The 21,518-nt window shown below is 40.0% G+C and overlaps 1 protein-coding gene across 1 annotated transcript; it reads left to right on the top strand.

Moving 5' to 3' along the window:
* The first annotated feature begins 598 nt into the window (after window positions 1-598).
* Window positions 599-21,259, top strand: LOC132495706 (T-cell receptor gamma chain C region C10.5). Its single transcript, XM_060107625.1, has 6 exons — window positions 599-641; window positions 751-1,073; window positions 12,384-12,426; window positions 15,165-15,494; window positions 19,539-19,574; window positions 21,117-21,259. The coding sequence occupies exons 1-6, from the start codon at window positions 599-601 to the stop codon at window positions 21,257-21,259; spliced, it is 918 nt and encodes a 305-aa protein (XP_059963608.1).
* The last annotated feature ends 259 nt before the right edge of the window (window positions 21,260-21,518 follow it).

The raw sequence follows: 21,518 nt of genomic DNA, 5'->3' as shown, positions 1-21,518 counted from the left end.
GTAGCCCCTGCTTGATGCAACTAGAGAAAGTCCATGCGCAGCAACGAAGACCCAACACAGACAAAAATAAATAAATTAAATAAATAAATTTAAAAATAATGTCCAGGAGATGTTCTAGTGTCTGATTTTTTTCTGTAGCATTACAGAAAAATAAAGGTTAGTTTTCATACCTGAGTCTTGGCTCACCAGCCAGTTACAGAAAGATAGATATAGGGAAAGAACACAGTAGGGATGTCTTCATATTTCTGTAGCAATGTTACTACAGCATGGAATTTCAGGGGGATGAGGTGAGTGGCTATGAGTGGCTATGAGAATTGCTCCACCCCCAGGTATACGCATTCATCTCAGGGTTTTCCTTCCAGATCGTGAGTCTACTTAGCCCACCTGCCCAGCACTCAGGGGCAGGAAAACCCCACGAAACCAGAACTGCTCATATCCGTAGCAGGTCATGAAGAACCCTAGAGAACCACCCGACCTGATCCATCGCTTCTTCCGAGACACGAGATCCAGCCCGGCTCTCCTGCCGCTGGCCTGAGACTTCCTGCCAACAGAGCCCTCGCTTTCTTACCTCCTCCCAGGGAGCCAGTCTGGGGACGGGATGGCACTCCTGGACGCGGTCCTCTTCTTCTCCCTCTGGGCTTGTGAGTTGCCTCCGAATCATTTCAGTCTACAGGAGAGATTGAAGAAGGTCTTTATTGTTGCCTCTTTACATGTCATTTGTTTATGGGAATTTCTCTTCTTTGCTTGCAGTTGGCCTTGGGCAATTAAAGTTGGAGCAACCTGAAATATCAGTTACTGGAGCAAGAGATAAGAGTGTAGTTATATCTTGCAAGGTGTCCTCTGCAGACTTTAGCAATGAATACATCCACTGGTACCGGCATAAACCAAATCAGGCTATAGAACATCTAGCATACGTCAAAACAGCCCCTGCTCGAAATCACTTAGGAGGGAAGGAAAACAAGATTGAGGCCAGAAAAGACATCCCCACTTCCACTTCTACCTTGAAAATAAGCTTCTTAGAGAAAGAAGATGAGGCCACGTACTACTGTGCCAGCTGGTTTTATGTCCACAGTGTTAGAGTTTCTTGGGTAACACACACAAGAACCATCTCCAGCTCTGTGCCTACCCACATCCTTAATACCAGCAGCTATTGAGGCTGCACAGCTGAGAGCCCCGCCTAAGTCTCCCATTAAAGAGAGCGAGTCACATGTGATTTTTTTTTACTATCCAGAGATTACTTGAAAGTTACATGGCTCATCCTCAAAGAGGAAATCACCCATTGCCAGAAAACACGCTGGTGATATTACATCTTATATCAACGTCACAACACTGTTGCAACGTAATTCTCACTTTTTCCACTTCAATACTAATAATTTGAGGCTTAGCGACGCAAAATGACTTTCCGGACGCGCAGGCCCAGCAGCCATGGCTCACGGGCCCAGCCGCTCCGCGGCACGTGGGATCTTCCCGGACCGGGGCACGAACCCACGTCCCCTGCATCGGCAGGCGGACCCCCAACCACTACGCCACGAAGGAAGCCCAAAATGATTTTTTAAACCTCCAAATCCCATGCTACTTCAACTCTCTCAGGCCATCCTGAATAAGTTCAGAGTTTGGTTACTCCCTACATATTTGGGGTGAATGTGGGATGGGGCTCTTGCCCTCCCTTGCAGGAAGGGGGTTACTGTTAACTCCTCACTCAGGGTTTGTGTGACAGCTCGACCAGGGCACTTCCTTTTGCCCAGGCCTCTGACCCCCAGGGGCATTAGATGATCACACAGCAAGGTGAAGACTCCTGTCAGGATCCTTTTCCCCGGGATTCTGCTGTGAACCTGCAGAGCATCACAGAGTCCATTTATTCAGGCTGCTACTCTTTCTCAGACACTGTTCTAAACCCTTTAGGTCTAATTTTTCTCATGTTTGAGACAATCCGTTGACATCAGTGCTATCATGATTCACATTTTATAGGTGATGAAACAGAGGCATGGAGATGTGATTTCCTTTGTGGTAATAGTTACCGAATGGGGGCGGAAGCCTGCAATCAGATGGGAAAAAAATAGTAGACTTTCTTCAGAAAGCATGCAAACAAGAAGACAGTGGACAAAAATATTTAAAATATTGGAAGGGAAAACTGACATCTCAGCAAAAATATCCCTCGAAAGTCAAGGAGAATTGACGAATTCTCAGACAAAACAGAAATTGAGGGATTTCATTGCCAGCCCACCTACTCTTAAGAGATGTTAAAAGAAGTTATTCAGGAATAAAAAATATGGTATAGGTCAAAAATTTGAATTTCCATAAGAAATGATGTGCACTATGAGTATAATAAGTGAAGGTAAACAGTAATCCTTTAAATTTTTTTTTTTTTTTTTGCGGTACACGGGCCTCTCACTGCTGTGGCCTCTCCCACTGCGGAGCACAGGCTCCGGACGCACAGGCTCAGCGGCCATGGCTCAGGGGCCCAGCCGCTCCACGGCATGTGGGATCTTCCCGGACCGGGGCACAAACCCGTCGTGTCCCCTGCATCGGCAGGTGGTCTCTCAACCACTGCACCACCAGGGAAGCCCCAGGTACTGTTTTTGAAAGAGCTTGTAGTGTCCTTGAGTTTGATACACTTCAGAAAATTTAAGTTCTCCGTAATGCAGGAACGTGTGGGAAAGCACATCCACAATGGCACCCGGCTCCATTTGGGATGCCTCAAACAGTTTTGTTTCTGTCAGAACAAAGGACAGACATTGAACATGGCAAGGGCACACTTCATCAAGGTCTCAAAGAGACAGATTCGTATGTACATGGCGACTCAGCTTGATCTTGGTGACTGGAAAGGAAATCTCATCTTCAAAGGAGTACTAGCATTGACCTCATAGGAAGGGAAGGGCATTCATTTGTATCTTCAAAGTGGACATCCTAAATCATCTGGTAATGCATTCTTTATTTTTTCCTTGAATGGTTAAAGCGAATGTGCAATATATGTTTGACAGGCCATAAGACAGGCTGTTCTAGTTAGCACAAAGTTAAAGCCAAATGAGGTATAAAAAGAATGACTTCCCCATACCTCAATATGTGAACATGTCTTCCATCAATACCTACCTATCTTAGTTTGGGTTCCCCAGAATATATGAGTATAAGTAGTTTATTTGAGAGGTGCAGGCAAACAAGCAGAGCAGTAAGGAAAGGAAACATGAAAGGCAAGGCAGATGATAAAGTGTATTTCGGTAACCAGTTACTAGGTCACTACAGGGAGCATAACAGGGGTTCAAAACTGAGTAATGGTGTTTCCCTGGTGGCGCAGTGGTTGAGAATCTGCCTGCCAATGCTAGGGGACACGGGTTCGAGCCCTGGTCTGGGAAGATCCCACATGCCGCGGAGCAACTGGGCCCGTGAGCCACAACTACTGAGCCTGCGCGTCTGGAGCCTGTGCTCCACAACAAGAGAGGCTGTGATAGTGAGAGGCCCGCGCACCGCGATGAAGAGTGGCCCCCGCTTGCCGCCACTAGAGAAAGCCCTCGCACAGAAACGAAGACCCAACACAGCTAAAAATAAATAAATAAATAAAAATTTTAAAAAGAATAAAGATGTTAATCTGAGATCACAAAACGATCTTTAAAAACAAACAAACAAACAAAAAAACTGATGAATTGTGTAATGGATTTCCTGTTATGCTCTCCTGTTTTGTGGACTGGCCATGTAAAAAGAATAGAATCTGTGGGACCCTAAACAATCTGAAAGTCAATGTGGCGGTGAACCAGGGAATATTGCTAAGAGTCAGAACACTGCAAGGAAGTACTTACAGAGTAGAAAAATGTTCATGGTATCATATTAATTAATAAAGACAGAGCACAACCTTAAATATACAATATCATCATATCTATGTGAAACAAATTTTTTAAGTGAACAGAAATTAATCTGAATTAAGGTGATGTTAACATCAAATGATTATAACATAAATGTTTTTTGATGAGCTTGTCGGGAGTCTGAAAGCTCCTTTATACCAGGAAGGTGATCAAAATCACACTGCGACACATCTTACTGTGAAAGGCTTTCATTGGCTCTAAAGCAAACCTTCCTCCTGTATTCTTGCCTCCACAGAACCAGGTCTGCCCCTGCATCCTCTGTCCTGTCCTGATTCACACCCTATCCTTACTAATCACTGGCCATGCCAACCACGTGGATTTTCCTTGTATCTTTGGCTTGGGTTTGTAGGTTGACTTTTCTCCTTTCTTGTCTTTCCATTGTTTTTGTGACCAGCGTCAGCCTTTTTAAGTGCTTCTGATTGTCCCCCTTGCTTTTCAGATGGAGACACCAACATGAGAATTTCTCAGGATCGACTCTCCTCTCCCCGAAGACTAGACAGAACAGTGCACGTAAGTTGCAAACTGCCTGGGGTTCCCCTGGAGAATGCCATTGTGCACTGATATCAAGAGAAAGAAGGGGAACCCCCGAAGCGAATCCTTTATGGCTCAGCTGACCGTTACAAGCTGGATGAACCGAATTCCAGCTTGGAGACAGATAAGAAAGAGGATGGAATCATTTACCTGATAATCAATAACGTTGTCAAGTCTGATAAAGCCACCTACTACTGTGCCTGCTGGGATCTCCCAGTGTCACGGAGTCAGAAGGGACCTGGAAGAAAACCTTCTCTATTACTAACTCTCAACCCCCCTCACACTTGGGCAACCACGACAGACTCTTCAATTCTCTTAATCATGGGTTCATAGTTGTTGGAATAGGAAGGGCCTTTAGGACAAATTTAGTCCAATGCCCACTCTTCAGATGAGGAAGCTGGGGCCCAGAGATGGCAAGTGGCTTTTTGCAAAGCCAGTTAACCACAGACGTAGGACACACCTGTGTTTCAGATTCTCAGTCCAGTGTCTTTTCTTGCCTCTCTTGTGGTTAGTGTTGAACTCCTTTTAGCGCAATTGCATTTCTCTCAAAGGGAGCCGTGACAAGGATGGCTTGTCTTCATAAGTGATGTCCCCAGAACCCAACTGAGTCTGATTTGTAAGTAAATTATGTGACTGCCACACTGTTGAGAAGGGATAAAGGTCAGCAGGGGATGGACTCCCAGCTCTGTCTACCTCCCTGTTGTTTTCCTATGGCTACCCTATTATCCTACTACCAGTCTCCCTTCATTTCTGTAGCTTCCTATCTGTTGTGAAATCCTCAATGATCGGAATAATTTTCCTGGCATACACATCAAACATGAGGATTGCTTTCTTCATGAATACGTTTGTAAATTCTTTGCCACTTACCAAAGGAGCTGCCCAACCAAACCCTAAATTTCCTGCTCTTCAGTCTGAAACCTGGGACCAATCCTAACCAGATGGTCGTGCACTTGGTTCCAAGTTTGGTAGCCCTGATCTGCTTTTTGCAGTTCTTACCAGCCAGACTTGAAAATAACATGAAGAACAGCAATAACAACAAAATCTATACCCTTACAATACAGCTAAATACCTCTCTTCTTGGATTTCTAATAAGTAGCCAGAATAAAATTATGGATTCCAATTCCATTCCTTCACCCCAGTCTGCACAATTTGCATGATTCCCCCCCACCAAACTTTCCTATCTCAGTAAACAGCAAAGGTCTGTGTGTCATTTAACACCATGCAAGAATACTTGGTAAAAACAGATGGTGTTTTCTCAACCTTCCACATCTTTGGCTTTCTTTGGTATTCAGAAAAAAGAAATGAGGAAACCTGACAGTTCTTTAGGTATTTCCCGTCATATGAGATCTGAAAGGAAGAGACAGGAGACCCTGGGAACTGTGGATTCATCTGGTAGAAAGGAAACCACAAACTAGGCCAGAGCCTATGGTGTGCTGTCTGAGAACAGAATTGGTTGTCAAGACAAAGCCCAAAACCAAAAGTCTCAGCTCTGAGGCAGAGAACTCCCACTCTTCTCTCTCTCTGACTTGGTGCAAGTGTAGAAACTCTTATTTTCCAGCTGACACATGCAGGGTAATCAGCAAGCCCAGCACAGAAATAACCACATAATCCTAACAATAATTATAATATGAGATTCATAACTTCTGATGATCTGCCAAATTTGGATGAATTTGGTCAACTATGAAATCATCATCACACCTGAAAAAGCAATGCAAAACTCCAAGGAATCCTTTTGAAACTTGTGCTTTAGTTCACTTGACTTGCTTGTTATTTCAGTATTCATTCCTCATACTGAAGAAGGATTTAAGTTGCCTTTGTTGGTCACCTTAGAATGTGGTGAGTGACGGGTGTGTGTGTTTGCATGTGTTACATAAAGCAGGGTTACGAGCAAAATGATTTTGTAGACAACACTCAGATTTTCCCATTCTTTCCAAGAAAATGAATTCTCTGTTCCTGAACTTTTGCCTCATCTCTTCTAGATACGTGATCTCATGTGAACTTTACAAAACTCCTGAGAAACAGATATTATCGCCTCCCTTTTAAAGATGAGGAAACCGACACCCTGAGATGTGCCCAAGGACACGTCACCAGGAGCAGAGGGTCTAGAATTGGAACCTGAACTTTCTGGTTTTAAAATGTCTTTTTCTTCACTTTCAACCTCCTTAATGGTAATTTGATTTCTCCCATTTGAATTCTTTAGAAGCTCTGATAAACCTGTTGATATTTATTGCACCCGACCTTCCGTCCATCCCCACTGTCACTGCAATAAGCTGGGTCCTCAGATGCCTCTCAGTGGCTCATGGCGGCTGTCTCTGAAACATGTCTGCTTCACCGGCATTGCTTCCCTGACCAACCCACCTTTCTGCTCTTACATTACCTTCTGATCATGTCACTAAAACCTTCAGTAAGTCACCACCATTTATTCTTTTCAAAAAACGTTTATTTGAAAATACTGGAAAAAAATAAACATTCTCCAACTTTCTCCTTCTGAAACATTAAGTATTAAGTAAAGGTGCCTCCTAATCCTCTTCCCTTTCCAAGCTCCCCTACACAACAGACCCAGTTAGTCCCCTACTTCTTTCCAGCTCACATCTCTAGATTCTTTTTCACTTAGATATTTATCTACTTGGAACCCAATTTATATGGTATGAGGTAGAGAGCTATTTTTGCTTTTTCCAACAGGGTAATCAATAGTCCAAAGCTTGTTTTAAAATAATCTATTATTTCCCTCTTATTAAAAAATACCAGATCACTGGGGCTTCCCTGGTGGTGCAGTGGTTGGGAATCCGCCTGCCAATGCAGGGGACACGGGTTCAGGCCCTGGTCCGGGAAGATCCCACATGCCGTGGAGCAACTAAGCCCGTGCGCCACAACTACTGAGCCTGTGCTCTAGAGCCCACGTGCCACAACTACTGAAGCCCGTGCACCTAGAGCCCGTGCTCTGCAACAAGAGAAGCCACCGCAGTAAGAAACCTGCGCACCGCAACGAAGAGTAGCCCCTGCTTGCTACAATCAGAGAAAAGCCTGTGCGCAGCAACAAAGACCCAACACAGCCAAAACCAATAAATTAAATAAAATAAATAGATTTAAAAAATACCAGATCACATTTTAATATCAGCGTACACTTGGATCATCTTCTGGAGGATTTCTGTGTTATATCAGTTTCACTATTTTTACACCTTTATCCTACTATGTCAGTAGCTTTGTAATAAGTGATTAAAATCTACTATGCTAAATGTCTCTTCACCATTGTTTTTAAGAATATTTTTCAATTATCTCATATTCATTCTTCCCATTAGAATTTAAAATCAACTTATCTAGTCCACCCCGACATTTTACAACAAAGAACAAAAAATAAAATGTTATCATAATTCTGGTTGGAATTGAGGTCAATTTATATACAGGCTTTTAGGAAAGGTTAGCATCTTTATGATCTTGAGTTTTTCCTTTACAAATATGGTATATATCTGTTTATTCAGGTTTTATTTTATGCCCTTTAGTAAATGCCCTTTCATATAGTTTTTGTAATTTAATAAAGGATTTTGTAACTCTTTACTTACTCTTTTGTATTTTACTACCTTCATGGATCTTGAAATACAGACAACTCCTAAAATACCTTATAACTCTGCTCATTTTCTTGGAGTAAGGTAAAACAGAGGAAAAACTATCAGAAAGGAATTGAGTGGGCATCATTTATGTCTACAGTAGGTGCAAAGGGTATTTGACAGCTCCAAGTAATAATACCTTTGAATTTTCAGTTAAAAAACCCTTTCTAAACATGATTTTCAACCAGGTCTTCCCCCATTGTGTTGGGGGTTCTGAGCTGCTGTGAATGAACAGTTGCCCACCGTGGCCTCCTCTTATTTTCATTCTCAGAGCAGAGGCAATGATTGCTCACAGGACTTAGGCCGGAACCAAGTGGATCTGGAGTGGACATGGGGATACTCAGGCCCTATCCTGTCTGGGTCCTGGCAGTTGGACAGCTCATTTGTATTCAGAGGAGCACTCAGCTGCTTCTGGCAATTTCTTTTTCCTCTGATACATGTTGAGTGACATAACATTACAGAACAGCATCCCAAGACGGCATCTTTCAACTTATCAGAGAACTAGACTTAGTTTTTAAGGTTTAGTTTAAATAAGGAATCTATTATTTCAAAGAGATAGAATGCTACAAATTTCTTCTTTCATCCCACGAAAAAAAATAAGTCATCACAGCACTTATTTTCTCATTTGACACTGCCTTTTTAAAAATCATGTGGCCCAATGGTAAAAGCGGTTTAGGAGAAAAGAAGAACTTTGTTCACATTGCTCAGTATATTTGTGTTGGCATATTTGCACTTTCAGTTACTGAAGCATTTCCTCCTTTCAGAAGTACATTCCCTAATCACTAATGGAGCAGCCCTGGTGTTTGTGAGAACAAAAGAGACTTTCTTTGATGCAAACTCACCAGTTTCAACACAACTGAACACCTGGAAATAAAAAAAGCCTTAATTCTCTGAATACTTTTCCTGGTAATTTAGAAAAGCAGTTGGTTGACCAGTTGGTGCTGAACTCTTCTTTTCCTGTTTTTATCCTTTTCGTTTTCTATCAGTGCTTTTTAAAGTTTATGACCCGGAGGAAAACAGACATTTGGGTCAATTGATTTGAGGAAAATCTACAAAATATCAGATGCCATGAAACCTACGTTCAGGGACGTTCGAAAGAACCGGCAGATCAAATTGACTCTACAAAAAAATTTTTAAACTGCTGGTCATGTCATGAAGCTAGGAGAAGGCTGAGATTTTTGTAGGCGCTCTAACCATTGTGATAGATCAGATTGGATCAAGATATTTGGAGAAGGAACTAAGCTCATAGTAACTCTCCCTGGTAAGTAACTTTTTTCTATTTTAACTTAATAGTGAAAAATTTATAGTTGCTTTTTAGAAAAAACAAAACAAAACAATTTAGGATTCCCCCCTATCTGACTGCCACGTTCTTGTCCTCAGCATCTGAACAGCAATTTTGCAGCTACTTGTCACTGTATATGGAAACAAAACTCTCTTGTAAATGGCTTATTCTTTTCCCTGCTCATTAGCGGTTCAAATTCTACCTTTAGAAATTCAACATTTTATCCAAAAAAGAATAGACTCAGGGTAGAAATTAAAGTATTTTGAGGACCATGTCTGTAATCCTTTGCTGTAAGTTATTGGTTCAACATGCTTTTCTTATAGATGGACTTTTTTTTTTTTTTTTTGGTACGCAGGCCTCTCACTGCCGTGGCCGCTCCCGTCGCGGAGCACAGGCTCCGGACGTGCGGGCTCAGCGGCCATGGCTTATGGGCCCAGCCACTCCACAGCATGTGGGATCTTCCCGGACCGGGGCACAAACCCGTGTCCCCTGCATCGGCAGGCAGACTCCCAACCACTGCGCCACCAGGGAAGCCCTAGATGGGTTTTTTAAAAATAGATTAAAAAAATTTTTTTATTTTTTCTTTGTGTCTTTATTTTTGGCTGTGTTGGGTCTTGTAGCTGTGCGCGGGCTTTCTCTAGTTGCAGCGAGCAGGGGCTACTCTGCGTTGCGGTGCACAGGCTACTCATTGCGGTGGCCTCTCTTGTTGCGAAGCACGGACTCTAGGCACACAAGCTTCAGTAGTTGTGGCACATGGGCTCAGTAAGTGTGGCATGCGGACTCAGTAGCCCTGTGGTATGTGGGATCTTCCTGGGCCAGGGATCAAACCCATGTCCCTTATATTGGCAGGCGAATTCTTAACCACTGCGCCACCAGGGAAGCGTTATGGATGGGCTTTTAAATGAGAGACAGTATTTACCTCTTCTCTATAGTTTGAGATAAACACATTGCTCCTTTCTCCCAATAACCTGAAAAAATGACATTATTGGTTTTCATTTCATCCTTAACAGCAGTGCAAAAAAAATTCTTATAGTAAATAACTATAGAACATCGATAAATTCCACTTCTTGTTACTCTAGCTTCTCAGAGATAGGCTGAGATCAGCTGAAATTCATGCAGTTACAACTCTTGTTACATTGCCTGGATATGGACCAGTTTCATGGGATTTGTAAGCTCAGTGGGCCATCTCAGCTCCAAAGTCCATGAAAAGAGTCTGCATTGTTGTATATTCTCATTCGCTCCTTCTCTCAGCAAACATTTATTGAGGACACTTTCTGTGCTGGATGCTGGAGATAAAAGGGTGAACAAGACACAGATAGGACAGGTCCCAACACTCAACCAGCTTCCAGTCTAGTGGAAAAGTCTTCTAGATTCTGGCTTGACTGGGCCCCATATTCTTTGGCCTGTGGCTGCCAGAGAGGTAGGAGGTCTTGCATTGATGAGTTTGTTTCCTTTCTTAATTGATGTAATACCTATAAAATCCATATACTTTGTTTACTGGAAGATTTTGATGAAATGGCCACAACCATCCCATTAAAGGGAATAATAATATCACCTACTGTTTACTGAGGACCAGACGCCAAGATAAGTAGTTTCAGTGCCTTATCTCCTTCCTCAACAGGAATCCTCTTCTTCCCATTTCATAGATAAGGAAACTGAGGTTTAGAGAAGTTCAGTTACTTGCCTAAAGGCACATGACTAGTTACTGTGGCAAAATTTCGGGTCCAATAGCGACTTTTTGATTCCAAAGTGCAGGGTCCGGACCATTATGTGATGTTAAACGTCATGTTTTTATATTCTGAATATTTAATCTTTTGTATTCTGACCTTTTAAAAGGATTTTGTAATTGACTACCTAATTCATAATAGTTCATAATTTGTATTAATACTCATGTGTGAAAATAGTGCTCCTGCTTCTTTCTAATCATGGCACCAAAAGGACCTTGCTCCTCCCAGAAAAGATCATGTAAGTCATACTGAATATCCAATTATTAAATACTCAAAATATGATTCTTAGAGTATCCTTATAGAATGGCAATTCATTTTGACACCATTTCTCTCAATTTTCCTTCTGTATTGGCATCAAATTTGCTAAAAATATTGAATCTGGTAAAAGAATTATAGCATTTATACTAAATTGCATAACTTAGAGCTGCTTCTCCAGACATGATGGGAGCAAAAAATACCAAATACACACTGTTATATTTAAAATAGATAACCAACAAGGACCTACTCTGCTCAATATTCTGTAACATCCTAAATGGGAAAAGAATTTGAAAAAGAATAGACACATGTATATGTATAACTGAATCACTTTGCTGTACACCTGAAACTTACACAACATTGTTAATCAATTATTCTCCAATATTAAATAAAAATTTTTAAAAATAGTGCAGAAAAGGCGATACCAAATGCTTGAGAAATACCAAACTGAATAGGATTCTCTGATGAGCAGTGGAGGATTTTATTTCAATGCCCTTGAAACCATAAGGTTATTTTCAGGTAGAAAGAAGCAGTCTTTCAGCAATGAATAGCTTAAGAGCCCATCATTAAAAATACACACTCTGCCTCAACTCATCTACTGGTCTACTGAATGAGGATTGGATTCTGGAAAGAAGTTACTTTAGAATTAACCCAGATACCTACCTCTCAATACATATATATCACAAAATACCTATAAAAGGTAATGAATATACATTTATTAAATAATCAAATACACTATTCCTAGTTCAACTTTGGAAATTAAAGAAACATTAACTGTATACCCTAAGCATGAACTGATTTTATACATGAAAGCCCTTTAAGGGAGGATATTTAGAAGATTTAGGCAAAATGGTGAGAAAAAATGGAAACATACTCTCCAGTGTATGTGAGGTGAGATGGGAACTGACATAACCCAAGCTGCCCAATAAGAGCAGTTTCAATTTTTCAATTCTTTACCAAGTTCGTACCTAATGTGCTTTTGCTTGAGTTCCATCTTTGTTTATTGTTAGCAGGGCCATTTTTTAATATATTTATACAAATACTGAAAAAATATGGGCACAATTTTAAAGCAGGCCGAGAGGGAGATTTCTACAAAGGCTTTTAAGATAGTGGGCTAACACATGACAAGAGCGTCAAAGTGTTTGGTTCTGGAACACAGCTCATTGTTACAGGTAAATATTCTTTAAATTCTGTAGTAAGGTAGGGAGGGAGGCAAGCAATACAGGCACTGCATGCTGCAGTGCTGGTGTTGGCCCAGAATTCTTGGATTTGATCCCTGTTTGGTCACGAATCAGGGTGGGGTCTCTGGAGAGGTCGGTGACTCCATCCAGGTCCTTGGAGTCTGCCTGGTTCCTTCTCTGCCTGACCTAGTACAGAGGACATTGACAAGAGTTAGCCAGTTAAACCAAGTGTGAGTCCCTCAGTGGTGGATACATTAGGTTCATTGGGTCTTGGAAAATTTCAAAGACTCTTAGGTGGTTTTTAAATTTGATTCCAGAAAGAACCGATGGACAAATATTGTTCATGTTCAACTTGTCATTTAGTTAGAGAATGATTAGTATCAAGTAGCAAGATATTTAACTTTGCAACCATATTCAAGCATGTCTTAAGGTGGATTTTTTTTTTCCTAAATTCAATCCAGTAAATTTGTTCCCTCCTCATTTGCCTTAAAGGTGAAATTTTGCCTGGATGAGGGGGGAACATCTCTCAAGGATGTTCCTACCCTATGAGATCCATGGAAATGAAAGTTTTTAAAAATTTTCGCAAAGTTGATAAAGCATTGAAAAAAATGAAAGAATTATATATTTTGATCTCTTTAGCAGACTTTTTCCTCACTTAGCAAGAAAAATGAGATTAAAATGTGTCTGTTTTTCATTTCTGTTGTTCTATGTTTGCAAACATAGATTATGAACACTTTAGGCACATAGAACAAGAAAATAAATATTAATCCTTTATCTCAATTGCTATTATCTCATTTATTTATTGCCTCTAAAATTTATATTGCCAATATTTATTGCCTCTAAAATTTATAGCCAATAAGTTTGAGTTTCATACTCATGTTTATAAGGAAAAAAATTAAATTCATACAGCAAATGGTCGAGATGTAAAGTCAATTAAATGTAGTTAGAAATGTCATAATTTGAAATTCTTATTTAAATATAAATTAGCTGTAATTATTTATTTGATTAAAAATGTGACAAGACAAAATAGAACATGTAAGTCAAGATCAACAAAGTACATATACAGTTGGAGAAATTTTTAGTGTCATTATTATAATCAATCAAATATTATTTGCGCTAAAATTGAGATGTATAAAATTAAAATAAGCACACTGTGAACTAACTATATTTACAGTATGAGTAAAAAATCAACATTGTTTGCTTACTGATTTAGTATAAAAATCAGGAACTTGGCTACAAAGGTAGAAATTCTCAAGAATATTTTTCCTTTTCTGCTCAATGGGGAAATCCAGTTCTTTTCTTAAGAAATTGCCCATTGAATTATTAAACTAAATCCAAACTAGTAAAAAGACAATATCAGTAAAGCATTAGTGTTTCAACTGAAGATCAAATTGGAAAGATTTCTAACATTTATAATTTCAGTTGTTATATTAACAATAAATGTATAATCAAGAACATTCCAGCATTCAAGTGACATCCTTTGCAAACTGTGATGTTTTTGTACAAATCCTGACGTTATGTCTGCAAGAAAACTCGGGAACCATAACTTTTAACCTTACACTAATTATATATACTCTTTATTCAGCAGGCGTAAACACAGAAATATTTGAGTTTGAAAACAGTTCAGCAGCCCAACAAGGTAGACTCAAATTTGGGGGGAGACAATAAAAGTCAAAATATGGTGCCTTCTTAGTCATGCTTCAACTTCAAATGAAATTCCAAAATAAAATGTGTTCTTGATGAACATTTTCTAAAGTGGAACAAAATTCTGTAAGTGCATTACCTGGTAAGGTAAATATAAAAGCATTTCCAAAAATAATATATTTTAATAGAAATATTGGAAGTATTGCTGTTTTACTTCTAAACTCAAGGCACTGTGTTGGAGGTGCAACTTTAATATTGCCCTCCTCAAAAATCTAGAGTGGTTCAGATGTGACATTGAGAAGTTGTACAAAATTAGAAGTCAACAAGAACTTCTTCACTTCAGAACTGAGCATGGGACTCACATTTGAAGCTCAAAGTTCAACTTGATAGATTGTCAAATACAGGTGGAGGTAGAGTCCCATTAATACAGGTAACTGTATATTGTTTTTAAAATGATAACCCCCTCCTGATATTTATTTATTTAGGAATTAAGATAAATATGGTGCATTCCAGAATCAGTTAAATGAAGAATGAGGTTCCACAGAGATGCAGAACATGAGAATGTATTAACCGGCCAAAGACAGTGTGTTAACAAAACACAGGATAGGAAAGGGAAATAGCTTAGAAGTGACTAAAGATTCTTACCTGTAGGGAGACCATCAAAGTTACATGGTCTTCTCCCCCAACCCTACCACCCACTCTCATCCCCCTTAAAACAGGCTCCACTATGATAGAACAAAAGAGATTTAAGAAAATAAATTTGTTCTTGAATGTTCCAAGCATTGATGTGGGGCAGTTTTAAGTCATATTCCAACTTAGCAAGTGGAGAAGGAACCAAAGCCAAGGTGCAAGCCAGCCTCTGTTCCTGAACAGCTGTGACTTTGGGCAGGTTATATAACCTCTTGAATATCTCTTCCCATTGAAAATAAGAGCAATAATAAGTACCTAGACATCTACTGTGGATGAAAGGTCATGATGAGAACTAATTCAATGGAAGCTTTTCTTCCTTTTACTATAAAGTAGGTGGTTCCAAACCACATAATATTTAACAATTCTTTTCAATTCTATTCCATTATCCCCTACAGATAGAAGCCTTGATGTAGACATGTCTCCCAAGCCCACTATATTTCTTCCTTCGATTGATGAAATAAACCTCCATGAGGCTGGAACACATCTTTGCCTTCTCGAGAATTTCTTCCCTGACGTCATTAAGGTCTATTGGAAAGAAAAGAATGGCAACAGAGTTCTGGAATCCCAGCAGGGAAATATCATCAAGACTAATGATACATACATGAAATTCAGCTGGCTGACTGTGACTAAAAGGTCAATGGATAATGAACACGTATGTATCATCAAACACGAGAATAATAAAAGAGGAATCGATCAAGAGATTCTTTTCCCTTCAATTAACAAAGGTATGTGATTATAAAGAAACATAACCTCCCATCATTCTTTTTTTCAAAGAAAATACCCCACCTTGATGATCAAGCGTTAATGAAAAACAAATATAAATTGTTAAATGTTGTTACATTTAATGGTAGCATAAATGTCCTGCTATTTCCCCACAAAATTAAAATTGTATTGGCTTTGAAACATAAAAAAGAAAACAATTTACTGAAGCTTTTTCAGCTCAGTTTTATCATCTGAAATATAAAGGTCACAATGATGTATTTTAGGGTTGCTGTATAGATTAAATGAAACAACCCATGTCAAAGTACCTATCAATTTAGCACACAATAAATGCACAAAGAGAGACTCCATTTTTGATGACATTACTTGGTCAGGAAATAAGAACACTCACACATCTTTCCAGAAGGTTCCACTCGGCAAGCAGAGTCCCTCTCACTTCACTCTTACTTTACTCAAAGTATAACCCAGAAATAATGAGTTATTAAATGACAAAATGGTGTTCGTATGAGGAAGCCAGATCATGGCTCAACAAAATGTAGAATAATTACTGCTGCATGTTTATTATGGTCTTAGGTTTTTGAGGTTTGTGTTTTACCTACCACTTAAGCTAAAATTTTGTAATTGAAGATTGGGTGAGCCTAAAGTGTGCAGACTTACTCCCATTTTACATAATGAATGCATTTCTTGCCATTGGTAAATGCCTCTCAAGAAACTTTTATTGCAGCCCTAGCACATGCCAGGCCTGGAGGGATGTGTGGATGAACACTCGGGTGAATTACTGTCCAGGAGGATGCACTACAGTAAAGAGAGTATACACTTTTCCTAATCACTCAGGGTCTCTCATGATTCAGGCATGATGTCCCAAAGGAGTCCCTTTGATGCAGATGCTGTGCATATCCACACAGTGTGGGCAGAGGGCTGGCTGTACCTTGGCCCGGGCAGTGGTTCTGTAACTCACTGGACTCGGGACTTAATGACCTGAGTGTTCACCTAACAGACCAAAGGACCCAGAGTGCCCATCAGAAGAAACCATTTTGTTATCAGTTCTTTTCTCTGTGGTTAGGAAAACTTTTTAAGCAGTGGCAACCAAGCATAAAACAAAACTGCAAAGATTTTGGTGTGTAGCAGTCTGAATTTCTGATGCAAGTCTTTATCTTCTCAGATCGTGAGTTCATCCAGTGATCAAATTACATTCGAGCACTTGCCTTGGCTTTGTCCTGGGGCTGCAATGAAGAGCAAATGAAATAACGTCAGTGAAAACGCTTGCTTTCCAAACCATAACACTGATGTATTTATTCATGCATTCGTCGTATTTATTGATGTGCTTTTCTCAAACTAACTAGAGTAAGATTACAAAAACAACCCTAATTTTCTATTTCCACAGCTAAGAAACAGAGGGGAAGCAAATACGCAAATGGTAAGTTTAACATAACCTTGGGCTTAAACCTTGGGCTTTATTTATCTATTAGGTTTTGATTTTGCTAGTGATCAGGGAAAAACAAAATGATAAGATCCATGGTGATGATGATCATAAAGGAGAGAAGTTCCAGTTCATAATGTGTTTTACTTGGCATTTAATTTCTGAAATAAATGTCTCCCATGGGCTTCTCAGTGCAACATAGCAAACGGGGCATTTCTGTCAATGTCATTCTACACTAAATTCCTAATGCTGTTTCATAGAAGCTTTTGTTGGTTGTTGTTTTTGTTGTTTTAATGAAAGATAAAAATATAACATGGAAGCACAAATCAATGAAGTGATCTTGAAGGCTCATAAAAGTAATCTGGTCCAAGTTCTTGATTGAGAAAGATAACTTAGGATATTCACACAAATTTTATGATGAAAACTTTTTATGCTATTGTTTTTACCTCAATGAATGCATGGTGAGAAGTGATTTTTATTTATCTTATAATAAATAAATTCACTGAAAGGAAAATAAAGAGGTTTTTAAGACATATTAAAGTCAGTTCTTAAGTAGATTTTAACATCTAACATGAGTGTACTAACATTTTCCTTCTTGGGATTTACCCCAAAGTCTACACAGGTTTACCCTCTACCTGAAAGTAGACTGTTCCTATGAAACCTTTCCTAAGCTGAAAGGCATAAAGCGAAGAAGCAATCATCTTAAGACAGATCTTGCTAACAGATGCGCAAAGTAAATGGAGATAAGGCACAGATACTCGCAGATACAGTTCAGGGCTATGGCAGCTTGATGCTGAAATGCTGAGTGTAGTCCCTTGGCGATGCTGTTCTTCTTGCTGGAGTGCCCGCTGCCTCTATCATGGCTGGCTGCAAAACAAACACTAAATGCTATTTTTGCTTTTAACCTTTTCTCGTAAAAGTGAAAATCCTCTTCAGATTTCTTTCTGTTAGCAAAAACAGGTACTAATGTAGGTCTTTCGTAAAAGCGAAGTGGTGTAAACATTTGAAAAATAGGGGATACTTGTACCTTGAAGCCATTTTTTAGAGTAAACCAAATAAAGATCTCCCTGAACGATATCATAAACTAGAACCGTATCATATGTACTAAAACACATCTAGGAGAAAAAGAATAAACCAAACAACCTCTGTGTCTCTGATTTCCTCCATCCAACAGTCTATTATATTTTTTAAGAAATTTTGTTTTTGTATGAATGTAGGAGAAAAAGAATAAACCAAACAACCTCTGTGTCTCTGATTTCCTCCAACCAACAGTCTATTATTTTTTTAAAGAATTTTTTTTTTTTGTATGAATGTTTGCCTTTTTTTTTTTCCGTTGTAGATAAATACAACTATCACCTCAGGTTTTCATATTAACTAGAAATATGATTTGGTCTATCTCTCTATCCTGGAAAGAAGTGAACTGAAATGCTGAGCTCCTGTAATAAATATTTCATTTGTTAAGAATAATTAAGATCTCTGGAAAAGAAGATGTTTTCAGTGTCCACCATGGTGGAATTATGTTGTCTCTCTATAGATTAATTTCTCTGTATTTCTATGGATTATTTTTTCAAAGTAATTCCCACCCACTCTATCTCATTTAATCCCCCATGACCATCCTTTGAATGCACTCTGTCACCACTGATATGACTTATCCTCTAATCTTTATTCCTCTTTTGTACCGTGGAATACCCCCAAATACAACTCACTCCAGTGTCACTGGGGAGTTAAGGGAGATAATGCATATGAAGTATTTAAGCAAGTACCTGGCACAGTAATAATCACTCACTAGCTATTAGCCTCATTTATATGTTATCCTGACATCCACAAACTCCACAACTGCAGAAAATCACGTACATGAGTTGGGGATACTGGGGGTATGTGTGATCTGGAAAGGTTTGACTGCATTTTTTTTTTGATGGGAAATTTACCTAAGCCAGACTCCTTCAAACATGAGGTTCTGTTGTAGATTCTGGGATTGGATGCATCCATTTGGGGAGCATCCCTTCATGTCAGCAGTGGGCGCTGAAGATGCGGAGCAGCCGTTTTTTCTGACGATTTGTCTTTTGACAGTATTTCCTGAACACTTTGGGGTGTAGGAGAGGCGAACACAGAAGGAAACCAAGATGGTCTCAGATATTACCCTCCAGTTGTAATAAAGAAGAACAAAAATGTACCCTTCATGAACTTGAACATCTTCGGATACATTAAACGGTGTATGAACTAGATCTACTGAATTACATTGAATCAGACCACCTATTCCCGGATTGTAGGCATCTTATTTTTTTTATTTTTATTTTTTTTCTGGTACGCGGGCCTCTCACTGCTGTGGCCTCTCCCGTTGCGGAGCACAGACTCCGGACGCGCAGGCTCAGCGGCCATGGCTTACAGGCCCAGCCGCTCCGTGGCATGTGGGATCTTCCTGGACCGGGGCACGAACTCATGTCCCCTGCACCAGCAGGCGGACTCTCAACCACTGCGCCACCAGGGAAGCCCAGCATCTTATTTTTAATGATTCTTTCCTCTCTCGGCAGATTCTATCAGTCTGTCTATACAGAGACACACACAGAGATGCACACTGTCAAATAATGGATATAAACAATTCACTAATACTTGCTCTTATTTCTTGTAGAGGTCACTACACATGCCTGCGTGAAAAAAGGAAGTGGTAAGTTTTTGTCTAGGTTTGCCTTTATGTCATGTAAAGCACATTTTTTTTCCTCTGGATAAATTTAACTTTTGAACTTCCTTGGTTTAAGGTAGAAAAACCAGAATGTCTGGATGCTGCAGAAATAGACTGAGTGATATTTTAAGTAAATCTATCATCATTTCCTAGGAGTCACCTTAACACAGTAAATGCTGGTTTTGGCGTGACATGACTCTAAATTAGGGGATGCAGTGATAGGTTCTGAATTATTTCAACAGTGGATTTCCTCCACTGTGTGGCTTGTGTTTCTAATGACTAGGGAAACGTGATATCAAGTTGTTTGTAGATTTTTTAAAAAGTTTTAGCCCTTGCTAGTAGCTAATACATGAACTGACACTTACTGAGAGCTTCGTATACACAAGGTGTTGTGCTGTGTCTTGCCTACATATTCTGTTTACTGCTTATAATACTCCTAGGAGGTGATACAATATTTTCCCCTCACTTTACAGATGAGGGTAATGAGCTACAATTAATTAAGTCCCTTGTATGAAGCCACACAGCTCTATCTGGGGATTCAACCCAACCCATCTGAATCAACGGTTCATGCACTTACTCAGTTCTCTATCCCTTCTCTAAGATATAAATATAGAGAAAGAATCCCAAAGTCAAAGCCCTGAGACACAGTGGGCAGGGCTGTAAGAGCCTGGGCTTCCGCTATCACAGACTGGACTTTAACCCCAGTTCTTTCATTACTAGTTGTATGAATATGGGTAAATTCCTTACATTTTCTGAGCAATACAGTCATCATCTGCCAATAGGGAACAATTACACCCTACTCAGTTATTGCAGACAAAAGGTCACATATGTGGAATATCTCCCATAGGGTATCCATTTAGCTGGCCCAGAATCGGTACTAGTTGGTGGCGCTTTCTCCCTACATGAAGGTTCTAAGTGAATGTAGAAGCACTGGCTCTGGCCGTGCTGATCCTTCTTCCGTTCCCCATATCAGGGGGCCTGGAACTCAGCTAACACCTGAGCTGACTGAGGGCAGTGAGTTATGAGCACATCACCTCCTGAGATCCCTTTCCACACCAAGTGCTGGTGATTCTGGAATTCTGAGTCTATGAAGATGAAGCGTGGAAAAGGGAAATTTCCTCAGGAACGGATTCAGCCTTGTGGTCCGTTCAGTAGCCAAGTCAGGCCTGTCATCACTGTTGTTAATTATTTCTTGACATCATATGTGTCTTCGAAAACTTGATAGGAGAGGAAGTGCCATTACTTAATAATATCCTAGCCACAGTGAGAGATGTTAAAGAAAATACAGGTGACTGAGGCATGAGATCCTAAAGTTTCAGAGAATTTGGATTAAAAAGTTTATTCCACTTTGTGCAATGTTCTCTTTACTAAGCCCTCAACCACCCCACTGTGAACACCAGCAGATTTCCCTGATTTGTACCCCTCATAGGAATCTCATTGATGCTTCTAACTGTGACGTGTTCCCCCATCACTGTGTTTTAGCCTCTCAAAAGAACAGGTGAAACTAACAAAGATGTCTTCTCCTAGATTCCCTGAAGCTGCAGCTCATAAACACCTGTGCCTGCTACACTTACCTCTTTCTCCTCCTCAAGAGCTCGGTCTACTTTGTCATCATCGCCTTCTGTGTGTGTAGGAGAACAGCCGTCTGCGGCCATGGGAAGAGCTCGTGACAGAAGGGACCACAAAGGGGTCACCTTTCCTTCATCATCTCTTGTCTCTCAAAGTGTCTGCTGAGGATCTAGCTGGGCTTCCTTTCTGGGTTTGGGTTATTTCAGTTCACATGTGTATTCTTCTATGTGCCATTATTGTGTAAGGGCTTTTCAAACCACTGGGCAAGCAGACAGTTTGACTCTGTAACAGGGAATTCTGCCATTACTCAGGGGCAGGGCCCAGGGCTGGCCCAGGGGAGCCTCTCCCACCACTGTCCCC

This window comes from Mesoplodon densirostris, chromosome 9 (assembly GCF_025265405.1).
Source record: "Mesoplodon densirostris isolate mMesDen1 chromosome 9, mMesDen1 primary haplotype, whole genome shotgun sequence".
Lineage (NCBI taxonomy): Eukaryota > Metazoa > Chordata > Mammalia > Artiodactyla > Ziphiidae > Mesoplodon > Mesoplodon densirostris.
The sequence above is the reverse complement of the archived record's forward strand: the minus strand, read 5'-3'. Positions and strand labels throughout refer to the sequence as shown.